This window comes from Grammomys surdaster, unplaced genomic scaffold (genome assembly GCF_004785775.1).
Source record: "Grammomys surdaster isolate TR1022 unplaced genomic scaffold, NIH_TR_1.0 146, whole genome shotgun sequence".
Taxonomy (NCBI): domain Eukaryota; kingdom Metazoa; phylum Chordata; class Mammalia; order Rodentia; family Muridae; genus Grammomys; species Grammomys surdaster.
Window position 1 is genome coordinate 8,534,903 of NW_021604604.1, and position 13,980 is coordinate 8,548,882.

The following is a 13,980-nucleotide window of genomic DNA, read 5'->3' on the forward strand; positions in this document are numbered from 1 at the left end:
TATATATGTATGTTGAGGCAGATACTTTAGTTGCATCAAACAACACACAAGGTCAGTAACTATCTCCATCATAGAAAAGAGGGAACTGATATTGGGAGATGGCGTGGCTTGCTCAAGTAGCCTGTCGATATTCAAGACAGGCTTTCATAGAAGGTATCTTCAACTGTGGGTGTGCATGGCCTCACCTAGCTCTGAGCTCCCATTTCTCCTGTGTGACCTGGTCACTTCTCATGAATGCATATGTTTATAAAGGGAAGTTATGAAGAGACATACAGAAATGAATTATTTCTAAGTCTCCTGGTATCTGTGTAGATTAACCCAATTATAATGTTTATGGGAATTTACATGAATTAGAAAAATTGTAACACTTCTAGGACTCAAACTGTCATTCTATCAAAATACATGTAACTATGTCTTTCTCATTGTTAAAATGTTAGCATTTGATTGCCTAGGAAATTTTAAAAACATTGTTTCAAAATGAAATCAATCTTTGAATATTAAAAATTACTCCTGAAATTCAAGTTCAGGGACACGAACTAATGCGTTGTATATTTACTGGACACATGCAATGTATAATGCTTTCCATTTTTCTCTCTGTTTCTTTTCACAGTGTGTTTATATGAGTATACAGATGATTTTGGGAGGCTCTCCTCCCCGAACTTCCCTAATAATTACCCCCATAACCAGAACTGCATCTATAGGATCACTGTGGGGCTCAACCGACAGATTGCATTACATTTCACAGACTTTGCCTTGGAGGACTATTTTGGGCCAAAGTGTGTAGATTTTGTGGAAATCAGGTGTGTGCTTTTATTTCATTATAACCATTATTTTGATTTAAAAATCTTCTCAGAAAAGATTAATGGAAGCATGGAATGTTTTGTAAAACTACCTTACATGTTCCATATTATAAAATGTGTCATTTTAAACATGATATAGAAGAAAAAGAGAAATTGTATAAGATCTGATGGTTGTTTTACTTCTTGATTTAAATTCCGTTGATATGCTTGTATGTGGGTGTGGCTGTGTGCATGTAAGTGCAGTGCCTGTGGGGAGGGGAGAGTGGGCGAGTGAGTGGGGGCACATCGTCATAGAAGCAGGAGGAGGGGGATAAAATAGGGGGTTCCTGGGTGGGAGGGGAAATGGGGAAAGGGGATAACATCTGAAATGTAAATAAAATACCCAATTTAAAAAAATAAACATTTGGCTTTACCATTTAATAAATCATCCCTTTAAAAGATGCCTTTAGATTTAAAATCCCCAAAACTTCTGAGGAGAATAATTATTTCTACAGTTGTCCCAAACATAACAAATATATCATACTACATTTGATAGCTTCAAAAATCAGTAAGAAATATGTAAGATTTCTCTCTAAAATATTGATTTATATAGTCAATAACTATAGTTTCTATATTCTGTATTCTTTGATCTATATGCCAGATGCCTTAAGAAGGCGAATCTCAGATACATGATCTCTGCAGATGGCATAAAAATGCCAAACAAGGCATAAATAATCGTTGTTTTCTTTTTTTTCTTTTCTTTTCTTTCTTTCTTTCTTTTTTTTTTTTTTTTTTTACTAAAGTCATTCAAATCCTAGTCAGTAAAGAACTAAGACCTGAGGACTTAAAATTGTGTTTTTTAAGTAGCGCCCAGGTGATGGCAGCTGAGGTGATGGCCCGCTCATCTGTATCCCTGTGCTTTAAACATATGTGTTTATTGTACTCTGTCATCAAATTGTAACCCAGTCCATTTTTATGTCTGTTCCTGTCACAGAGATGGAGGCTTTGAAACTTCACCACTCATTGGGATTTACTGCGGCTCAGTTTTACCTCCTAGAATCATCTCCCACAGTAACAAGCTATGGCTAAGGTTTAAGAGTGATACTGCACTCACAGCGAGGGGTTTCTCAGCTTACTGGGATGCATCATCAACAGGTAAGTAACAAAGACCTTACATTTTACTGGAGAAGCCAAGCTGATCGGTTCCTTCATTTGTCATGTTATGTCACCATCTGTCAATTTTTGTAGTTCTCCTTCATCATTCCTCATTCTTTATAATAAGCCCCAACATCATGGGTATCTTTGGATTCATAGCAGCATACATTTTGAAGGGAGAGGGAAGTTCTAGTTCCCCAGGAGACTTCAAGTTACTCATCTTGACTAGAAGAAGGAAAGCGCACCAATGTGAAGCAGAGCTTGAGGTGACTTCCTGCTTTGGGATGCTTTAAAGTGGAGCACAGTTTGTGCTGTGAGGGTAAGCCCCTATGATCCCAGCAGCAGGAAGCAGAGACAGGAGGATTCCAAGTTAGAGGCAAGACTGGACTACATCGTGAGTTTTTGTCTCTGAAAGCCACAGGCTTGAGATGCATGGCTCAGTGGGTAGAGGTCTTAGCATGTGTGAGGTCCAGGGCTCCAACCCCAGCACCGGATACAGCGGACAGCGGAGCAGCAGTGACATGCTTTAGCCGAGGTTTATCTTGCAGAAAGAAAAGGCCATGCTTCATCTACTGTGTTCCCCTGCAGGCTGTGGAGGCAACCTTACCACCCCCACAGGGGTGCTCACATCACCCAACTACCCAATGCCCTACTACCACAGCTCCGAATGCTACTGGCGCCTGGAAGCCAGCCATGGCAGCCCTTTCCAGCTGGAATTTGAAGACTTCCACCTGGAACACCACCCCAGCTGCTCTCTGGATTACTTGGCCGTATGTACAATGTGCCTCTATGTCATCTGTTGCTCCCCCCACTTACTCAGTGGATAAAACGCATTTAAGGACTATTTTTAAGATAAAAAAAATGGCAAGATTTAAGAGGAGCATTTACACAAAAGATTTAAGCAAACTAAAATCTTAAAGTAGGATGGTAAAAATGGCAGCCTTCTAAGTATGATATGTACCTAGTGACTTGATATATTAAGTGTTTAAGGCAATTTATCATAAGCTATAAAGATGTATTTAACATATCCCAAGGAGTTATGTGCTTTATCCTAACTACAATGTCCAAGATTTTAGATAGGCCTTGAAAACTCAGTGCTCTGACCTATTGAGGAGAACTAGAGGGATGTTAGATTCATCTAGTTATATCTATTCATAGTTCCCACAATTCACCACGTTCTTCTAGATCCTGTAAATAAAATGGGCTGACATTTTACAAATTATACATTTTGGAATAAAAAAAGCAACATTTTTCAGTTATAGTCTCAATTTTTATTTTATGGAACTTTCTTTTTGCATGTTCAGCCTTCAGTCTCCGTCGGACTACAGTCTTAGATCACATGCTTACTGTCAAGCATCTCCGTGTATTGACCAAGTTCACAATTGCTTTCATAGAATTTAGGACTAGCTGTTTTTAAAGCATAGAACCATTTTGTCCTCATTCCTTTGCATTCATAGTCTTGACTCTACTGTGTGCAAAATGTCTTATTAAAGGTGTTTGATGGTCCGAGTACCAACTCCCGTCTGATAAATAAACTGTGTGGGGACACGACGCCTGCTCCCGTCCGTTCCAGTAAAGACATCGTATTGTTGAAGCTGAGGACAGATGCAGGCCAACAAGGGCGTGGCTTTGAGATCAAATACCGGCAGAGTAAGTGCAAACTCCAGCAGCACAGAGCCCCCAGCAGACCTCCAGATTTACTTAGCGAAACAAACCAGATAACTTTAACCAGTGGTTTGAGCCACTGGAACTAGACTTAAACTCTTACGTGAAAACTCCAAAGTCATTGAAAGGGAAAATGCTCATATATTAAATCCAATCTCATATTACCAAAGCATCTGGTAAACCAAGAAACTCAGGGTAGTTTTTACTCTGTGGAGACAGCTGAAATTCAGCTCAGGATAATGTGACACTCTAATGACACGCAGAATCCAGTCATACCACACGTTACAATCCTTTAACTAGACATTGTCCAGTGAACAAAGTTACCTCTCAGCTTAGGTTCTGTCTTCTGCCTGAGTTTTATTAAATAGAGAAGTGTGCATGGAGAAGCTATGTCCTCTACTGTAGAACATGTCTGTCTGTTCCCTTTCTTGTCCATCTCCTTCCCTTGGCATGCTGAATTCTTCAGAATTTCCTCATTATTCTATATGCAAGCAGCTTCTTAACTTTCTGTGCTGAATGTATCTGTTCGAGTGTGTGGTCATTCTTTTAATTTTGTTATTGCTTTGCCTCTCCTTCCCTTGATTTTTGTCAGGTTATTAAACCATTCACCTTTGATTTTTTTCCCCCTCTAATAGTTTTTATACGGAGAATATCAGTCCTTACAAGTAGAACCAGAGCCTGGGGATATGATCAGTTAGCAGAGTGTTTGCCTAGCATGAAGTTCTAAGTTCCATCTCCAGCACTTCATTCAACTAAGGTTGGTGGCATGTGTGCACCATCCTGGTATTTGAGAGGTAGAGACAGGGAGTTCTGAACTTCAAGGTCATCCTTAACTATATAGCTAGTTCCATGCTAGCCTGAGTTCCATGCTAGCCTGAGTTCATGCTAACATGAGTTCCCTCCAATCCAACTCCCTCCAAAAAAAAAGTCCTTGCCATTTGAAATTGAAAACTCGTCAACAATGTGATTTGTGAGATGACAGAGCCAGGTCTGTGAGTTTGGAATACATTTGGAATACATTGTCTCTGTTGTTTAGACCTGCTACTGGGGGAATACATATACATATATGTATATGTGTACACACACACACACACACACATAGCCCACACACACACAGCCCTTCTATACTTAGAGAAGGGAGGAGATGTCAGGAGCAGCCCTGCTTACCCACTGAAGGTCTAAAATCAGCCATAGGCCTAAAATCAGCAATAGGCCTGTCATACATGTATACTAACAGCAAGTCTTGGGTCTCAGTGGGAAAACATTGAAACAGATAGCTATAAGCTAATGTAAACAGGCAGCTTTTATGAAAATTTACAGGCCTGAGTAGTCATAGACCTTGTAAATAGGTAGCCTGGGCAGACAATACCAACTTAGATAAGGACAAGCGAGTCATAGGCAGAGTCATAGTGACTTGTCCCCTGAACCTTCACCCAGCCGATACCCGGTTCTGATGATATCTGTATTCCCCCTGATCACCCACACTCCAGTGTCACTCCCTTCCCCACATCCTGCCTTTCTGTGTTTATAACCCCTGTGTGAATGAATTATGATTTGAGAAAAAATAAATTAAAAAAAAAGAAAAAAAAGAAAATTCATCTTTAGAAAATGCTACCCGTGATCTTTCAAAAAATGTTCAAAATTGAAGGATTTTATTTCTTTTTTCTCCATTTTGTGTTCCCTCTGTTCTCTCAGAACTTCATGATGAGTAACTTGAGGAATAAGGGAGCCTTTATTGAGGACTCATGGTGACAGTTATGCGTTCTGTTACTCATGTGGCATTCACAAAGACTTACATTCTAAATGACTGTGTTCCAATATTAGAATATTCATTTATCCAAAATATGAAGAGTTTGAAAACAGAAGCATAGATTGCTCACTACACATCTCTAATTTTAGCAGAGAGATGGAAGTAAAGCCAAATTGTTTGTCCACTAATATAGAGGAATCAGATATCTATTTTAGTGTAGCTTTTTATGACACTTCAATGCCTAACTAAATTCACTTATTACTTTACATTATTGAAACTGGAGACTCCTCAGCATACAAATGACATGTCATGTATGCCTATATGTTTATTAATCTAAAGGGGAAAGTAGAAAAATCTAGATGTCTTTTAAAAAGGAATTTTGCATGCATCTCAGAGACATTATGGTATAGGTGGGAGTTCTTACCACTTATGGCTTTTTTCCCCCAGCATGTGACAATGTGGTAATAGTGAATAAAACCTCTGGCATCTTGGAGAGCATAAATTATCCAAATCCCTATGATAAGGACCAAAGATGTAACTGGACCATCCAAGCAACAACAGGCAACACTGTGAACTACACATTTCTGGGATTTGATGTAGAAAATTACATAAACTGCTCCACAGATTACTTAGAGGTAAGTGTCCTGAAGCTCAATAAGTAATTCGATGTTCCTATCAAGAAAATAAGACTATGCTAGCAGTCCTTCATCCTTCTCAGGATCAAATCCTTAGCCCTGCCCTGTCTGTCTGAAGTATAGCACTGTTATATGAATGGGCATGCTTCATGTCTCTCATTGCACCATTTTAACCTTAACTTAAATTATCTTGTTAGTTACTTTTATGTTTGATCTCTGTGCATAAGAGAAAATGTTTGAATATGCTCAGGACTTAATTTTCCAGATACTAAGTGTTGTTTTTATATTTTAAAATTCAAGTAAATTTGAAACAATTTTCCTTTTGTGAAGTAGACATTTTATTCATCTATATGTCTAACATGTAACATTTATTCAAGTTTCTTTATGTAATCCTAGTCAATAAAAGGTACTTTACTATTAAATGTGGAATTTAATAGTGAGGCAATGTAGACTATTATTGTCATGGGAAATTGCACTTAAGAAAGTTGTTCTGATGACTTGTATATGCAACTTTTAGGATTATAGATTTTCAAAATTAAGAAATTTATTTTATTTAGTTTAATATTAATAATCACTCATGTGAATATTAGTTTAGATTTTAGTTTATATTCTCATGTATCATACAACAATCTAAGTTGAACAATTGACATATATGTGACATCTATTTTCCGTAATTAATGACATCACTCTTGGAGTCAGCTGACGTATTTCTTTCATTTATCTCTGTGCTGTTAAAATATGATACTACTCTGTCCACATCTGATGCTTTCATTAGCAATGTTTTTTGAAGTGTAGAGGGCCAACTCCAACTACATAGGTCATTTCTTTAATGGTCTTCCACCAACTATGTAACAATGACTTAGTGTTGTATTTTTAAGATTATTAGTGAGGATGTAGCTAAATGTCAGAGTGCTTGTCCAGAATGTTCAAAGTCCTCAAGTTTAATACCTGTTGCAAAAAAACAAAAACAAAAACCCCTATGATTTGTGTTGTTTAGAAATCTCCCTTGCAAAGATTTACAGCAGCAACACTTGTTAGCTGAAGCCATATCCCTAGGAAAACAATCTCTTGCACACTTTCCTTAACTCTCTTGCACCAATTTTCCTAAAAGACTTATGTGATTACACTGTTGTGTGAGATCACTGTGCCTTTTCTAAGTACTTCATTGGCTTTCGATGCAAAGAAGACAGAACATCTTTTCTTTGAGAGATTTTTGCTTGAAGTCAAGAATATAAGGATATCCTTTCGTTTGGGGAAAAGTTCTCTTGGGTTAACAACCATCACCACAACAATAGAAATCATCAAAAACTTTAGCCAGTCATGGTGATGAATATCTGTAATCTCAGAGGCTGAGGCAGGAGTATTGTTAGCCTGAGGCCAACCTGGGAAATAATAAAATTCTGTCTCAATAGAGAGACAGAGAGAGAGAGAGAGAGAGAGAGAGAGAGAGAGAGAGAGAGAGAGAGCAATCAAGTTAACATAAGCATCTCTTTGTTTATATGTGGAAGCAACAGCATGCAGAAATAGTATTCACACATCAGAAAGCTATAGATACTAGTTGCCCTAAGAGAAGAAGATGTACTACATATTGGAAGCATGAAGCATTTACAAGCATGAAGTTGGAGTGCTGTCTGTTATTGCTTGACTTTCATGGTTTGGATTTGGAAATAGGGTCTCCTGTTGTAGGTCAGGTTAGCCTCAAACTTGCTATGTAGCTGAGGTTGCCCTTGAGAGCCTGTTTTTGTTCCCTTCACCTCCCAAATATTGGGGAAATAGGTGTGTATCACTATGGCTAACTTAAAAATTGTTCTAAGGTCCTCTTCCCCTCAAGTCAGAGGCATCCATGAGCTCAGGAACTGCCTTTTCTATTACATAACTGAATTACACTTTTCTTCACAGAGGAGATTTTGCTGATGGTTTAAATAGCAAGTTTTACCAGTTAGGACTCTCGTCATCGTGGACTTCCAGGCACCTGGACTCCTGACTTCTCAGAGTGCCAGCTGTCTGCTGTTAACTTTCACCAGGTCCTCACTTTCCACTGAGGCATGGCACAAGTCTGAGAAACTGAGGGTGAATTGTCACAGTTATATTTCAGCTGTAGTCTAATAATTGCTGTTAATTAATGAAAAAGAACTGAGTTTGGTGCAAATCTTTCTGTAAATGCCTACACATTCAGTATTGTCCTACTGCTTTGGTCACAAACCACAACATGGGACAGATGCAAAGTGTTGGATGTGTAACCAACACATAGTTGGGATCTGAGACAGTTCCCTGAGGAGAGCTAATAAGAAGAGGAAGGGACTGGACTGGTCTTTACTTGGGAGAAAGAGTAGGGAGGAAGTGAGAGGAAACACTTCCAGGAGATACACTTCTTTGGATTGGCCTGAGAGTGCAATGCTCCCAAAAATCTCTTCAGGTCATTTTGAGAGGTGCTTAAAAACTCACATAAGAACACTTGCTGCAACAGCTACAAGACAGCTCCTCAGAGGCCCCTTGTGATGGCGTGCCTGCCGTGTCCCAGGCATGCCACTTCTCTTGTGCAATACTGATGGTGAAAGCCCAAGTACAGAATGAGAACCAGAAGTTCAGAAAAGCCTTCCAAGGAATGACATGATTGCCAGAGGGAAGAGATATTTTTCCATTGCTATAAGCCAAAGGGCAAGACCAGAGTGTAGCCGCAGAGGCTGGTCTATGATGGAAAATTTCAAAACGCAACCATTTAAGGAGAAAAAAAAAAGTACAAGCATAAAAACTCCAGCTTCCATTATTTTACTAACTTCTAGCTAAAAGGTTTTTTCCTCCTTTCCTTCAAGTAACTTAGCCAATTCCCCAATGAGTGACAATTACTGGAGCCAGAAATTAATTATTTTGAATTAATAAAACTGAAACTATAAAAAGACTGGATTAGGTCCAGCCCACACCTCACTGGGAAACAAACCTACCCTTTATTGCTTTATCCTCTGGCTAAAACAAAACTCATTGGGCTTAGAAATAGCATCTCAGTGTGGGTATTGGTTGCTTGTTTAGAGAAGTTGGGCACTGCTTGTGCAGCTATGTGAAGTCGGTGTCAAGGGTTCATTCTGTTTCCCAACTTGATCTCACTCTTTTGTCTTCATAATTGTCCTAAGTTTCCACTTAAAGAACACTTCTACTAGGTGACTGAGGCTACAGGCAGAAGTGACCCCATGTGTAAACCCAGTGGCAGGTGTTAGGTCAACAGGGGCATGTGAGTAAGAAAAAGAAGCCAAAGAAAGGGGTTGTCTCAGCGAAACAAAGAGAGGGTTGTGGAAGGTGAAAGAGATAGCCATCAGAGGGGTCAAGAGAGGGAGGGAAGGATGGAGACAGTTCATTGGAAGATTAACATGATTGAGCAGGGCCATGCTGGGGATTAGCAGGAGCCAAATGGCTCTTTAGGATGTTGTTCATGATCTGTTATGAATGGGCATATAACTTCTTCAAAGATAATTGATAAAAAAAAAACACACACAGGATGGGACCTGTTTAAAATATTCTCCTACAATGGTTTTAGTTTAAATGAATCTATTGTTGACTATTTGTGGAATATTGCCATTTAAACATCCAGGAAATAATAGTAATTAGTACTTACTAAGCATATATTATAGCTACAAGAAACAGCGTCATCATTTTATGGGTGAGAAAAGCTTGTAGATGTGGGCTTCTCACCGCTAAACATAATATACAAAGACTCAGGCGGGCTGAACACCAGGCACTGTGCCCTTGGCAGTGACACTTCTTCACACATCATAGATGGCATGTCATAACTTTCTGCCACCTTCACAGATATCACGAGGGAATGCTCCTGGCTCCCTCACATCTATGCTTGTGATGCTGTTGTCAAGAGGCATTGCACTGTTTTCCCATGGACTCCGCACAGAAATAGTCTTCTACTGTAATCACGAATTCTTGTATATCCTAAAATTCCTTTCAGTGTCTAATTTAGAATTCTAGCTGAAATTCATGGCACTCTCACCCATTTATGAAATGTTAGAACAGAACTTTTGTATATTTTACTGACCGAAAGACATTGCCTATACAACTAGGGTGGTTCTCCTAGCACTTACTTTACTGCTTTATAGTCAGTGCACGGTAGCACATTAGCGTTTGCTGTTGGATTGCTGTTGTGAGAGGCATGGGCCACACAGGGGAGGCTGAGAACCCAGGAAAGGCCCAGGAGTGAAATCTCTGCCCCTTCTCCTCTTGTGAAACTCTGTTGCTTCTCCATAGCTGTTTCCATCTAGCCTTTTCTTCAGAAGCTCCATAGAGGTTCTATCTCCTTGTCATTACAGCTTCACCATGAACACTGATGCCATGACTGTGCATGGGACACTAACCTTAAGCTTGAATATCGGGAGTTCAATGTTTTAAAAGTAGCAGCAAAGGTGAAGATCTAGCTGGCTTATGTAGGACAACCCCTGTGGTATGCTCAGTCCTCCTCATATATGGTGTCTGTAAGACCAGCCAAAGCTCCCATCAGGGTCATGATTTTTCTGTCATTCTAAAATATTTTACAACAACCAAACAGTCACCAAGATGCCGTTCTTTCTGTGTGAGTACCTACTGCACAATAGAGTTCACTCATTCCTGAAAAGATTCAATTCAAGTAGCTAGCCTATCTATCTCCTAAATTGAAATTCTATGTCTCTTCCTCCAATATCAGGATCAAACTCTCATCCACCTTCACTGTGTCAAGTTTTTCTTTATCTGAAGGTATCCACCACCAACTCAGTCCTCTTCTTACATCAATCATTGCTTTAAAAATTAGAAACCTTTTCCTAGTTACATTAAACTCCAAAGTTTAGCAGATTTGTACACATCCTAATAGGATAGTCAGAGAGCGTCACAGATTGCTTCTTTCCTTCAGAAGTTTCCTCTTTGTTACTCTTCTACTCCCATGTCACTTCTGATTCATAGCATAATTTACTTTTTAATAATCTATCTCTTATCGGGAACTTTCATTTCCTTTTTTCTATCCCTCTCCTTTAAAAAGATCTTTTAAAAGTTTCTTTCTTGACCTATATTGAGATAGATTGTCTTCTGTCTCACTTTGAAATCTGAGTCACCCAAATTATAGGTTCATGGCTGACATGCTCAACTGTCTCAGTCCTTACAGGCAGTTTACCACTTGGCCTGAGCATTTGGTCACTTCTACAACAGCTGCCCCTTTTACAGCATTACAGTGAATCCACAATAGCACTTCTCATTTCTGAGAAATAACCATGGAAATAATTCAACAAAATCTATTGTTTGGGGGAAACATGACATCTAACAGGGGCCCACATGGTTGATTGGTCTTCTAATTACAATTTCTACAGATGATTTGAATGCACCCATGTGGTGTTGACATTTTTCCTTTATAAAGACTGCAGTCTAGGAATAGAGAGTTGGCTTGGTGGTTAAAAGCACATGTGGCACGAACATGAGGTCCAGAGTTGTTCAGATTCCACAGGATACCTGTAACCCCATGGGAAGAAGAGATGGAAGGCTTGCTGGGGCAGATTGCTGGGATTTGCTGGCTTCTGGACTAGCTAAGAAAAATGTGAACCTCAGGTTCAAAGAGAGACTCTGGCAAAAAATAAAAATAAAAATAAATAAAAGCAGAGAATGATAAAGGACACCAGATATTTTCTTTTAGCCACCTCAGGTGTGCCCAGAGTACCCACACATGTGACATACACACATATATAGATAGATGAAAGATAGATAGATAGATAGATAGATAGATAGATAGATAGATAGATAGATGAATGATAGATGATAGAACTTTCAAATTTTGTCTCTACTGATTTAAAAATATAACATTTAACACTGGCTATTAAATCTAGCTGCAATCTAAAATAAACTAGGAATCTTATTAGATAGAAAAGCATTTTCTAAGACTCTATCTCAGACTTCATCAGAACCCAGGAGGGTTCTAGCAGAGCAAGGCCCAACAAGCCTTTGGGCAGCACTAGAGGCCACTGTCTGTAGCATACTGCAGTCGTTACTGATGGTAATATCTTCATTTCAAAACTCTGTTGAAAAGTTCCAAGTGTTCTGATAGTTATCTTAGTGCTTACCTTTGTGTACAATAAATATTTCTTTTTAAAATGAATTTTATTATCTTAGTCAGGACTTCTATTCCTGCAAAAAACATAATGACCAAGAAGCAAGATGGGGAGGGAAAGGTTTATTTAGCTTATATTTCCACATTGCTGTTCATCACCTAAGGAAGTCAAGACTGGAACTCACACAGGGTAGGAACTTGAAGGCAGGAGCTGATGCCAAGCCCATGGAGGGGTACTGCTTACTGGCTTCCTTCCCCTGGCTTGCTCAGCTTGCCTTCTTAAAGAATCCAAGACTACTAGCTCAGGGACGGCACCACCCACAATAAGCCCTCCCCCCTTGATCACTAATTGAGAAAATGTCTTACAGCTGAATCTCATGGAGGCATTTCCTCAAGGGGGACTCCTTTCTCTGTGATAACTCTGTCTTGTGTCAAGTTGACACACAAAACCAGCTAGTACACCCAGTATACCTACTTTCCCATAGTACAGAGGTAGCTTCTTTCCTGCAAACAGTTTGGGGGGACCCAAATGAGCATTAGAATACAAGCATCATTAGGCCAAACCCACTTTAGGGATGGATCCACCCACAATGGGATGGACTCTCTCCCATCAGTCACTAATTAAGAAAATGCCTTACAGCCAGATCTTAAGGAGACATTTTCTCAATTGAGGTTTTCCTCCTTTCAGATGACTCTAGCTTGAATCAAGTTGATGTAGCCAGCACACTCGTCCATCCATCCTTTCCTCCCTTTCTGTCCTTTTCCTTTTTCAACTTAAGGAAGTTTCAAATTCTTCCTGATTATGTCAGTGCCTTCTGCCAAATGCATTTCCTTCCAGTGTTTAAAATCTATTTCATCTCTTGCCAAACCCTTCCTGATGTCATCCTGCTCACCAGATGTTTGTATCATTATATATTTTACTCTCACATCCTCTTTTTAGGTGTGAAACAATCACTATACTATAGAAACTTTCAATTACAAAATAATGCATTTCAAATAAGAAATGGATTAACAAACCCATCACCAATGTCCCTGAATTCTCCAGTTTGGCATCACACTCCCTTTGTCTATGTCCTGAGCTATTTCCAATCCCACAGCTGTGGACCACATGGTATTGTAGTCACCCAAGTCACCCAACATAATGCTAGCTGGGTTTTGTGGAGAACTCATACACATTTGCTGATGCTTCATGCAAATTCATTGCTCAGTCACATCAGAGTCATAACACATATTCTTAGCTTTCCATATGATGATTCATGAACACAGACAACAGGGAAGTCTGTTCAGGGTAACCACATTACTATAGGCCACAGAAATTGATGGATGATTTACAAACATCCATCTGAATGAGGGAAATGCTGAGTTAAACACAACTTAGGAGGGCTGGTTATTTACTTTTTGAAGCTATCACTGGCCTACTATTCACCATCCAGAGAGTAGAGTATATTTTAGGAACCTAGACTGTGGAAATTAACTGTTTATCATTAGTTTTTCATGTCATAATAGGTGAAACAGATGCTAGCATATCACACAATGAAGATTCTACCATGGGCTGTTTATCTGTTGAGAGGGGAAGCTGACAGGTGCCTTGAAGACATCAGACAGGAAAACAATCAAGCTTCTCTGATGACCAGTGCATGCAAACCCAAGGAAGAATGGTATCTAGACATCAGAAAAGTTGAGAATTGACAAGGGGAAACTGAGTCTGCAGCCCTGAAGGTAGATCACAAGGAATCTCCAGGGTATCAGTAAGAAGGTCAGGAATTTTAGTGTTATTTTTCAAAACAGTAAGTCTCTCAAGGGCCAGATCAAAGAAATACCATGATCAAATAGACACTTTCCCTTACATGAATATGTGTGGATTTTTTTGATTTGGTTTGTTTGTCTTTCTTAGACTGGGATATTGAGCCAGGTTGGCCTTGAACTTCTAAT

At 39.3% G+C, this 13,980-nt stretch overlaps 1 protein-coding gene across 2 annotated transcripts in view; it reads left to right on the plus strand.

Moving 5' to 3' along the window:
• The window catches only part of Cubn (cubilin), a 206,258-nt gene that overhangs the window by 53,455 nt on the left and 138,823 nt on the right, over positions 1-13,980 (plus strand). For both annotated transcript variants that reach the window (XM_028764871.1, XM_028764872.1), the window contains exons 23-27: positions 611-800; positions 1,774-1,934; positions 2,523-2,704; positions 3,428-3,584; positions 5,797-5,984. In XM_028764871.1, the coding sequence (XP_028620704.1) occupies positions 611-800; positions 1,774-1,934; positions 2,523-2,704; positions 3,428-3,584; positions 5,797-5,984 (878 nt within the window). The remainder of the gene's footprint in view (positions 1-610; positions 801-1,773; positions 1,935-2,522; positions 2,705-3,427; positions 3,585-5,796; positions 5,985-13,980) is intronic.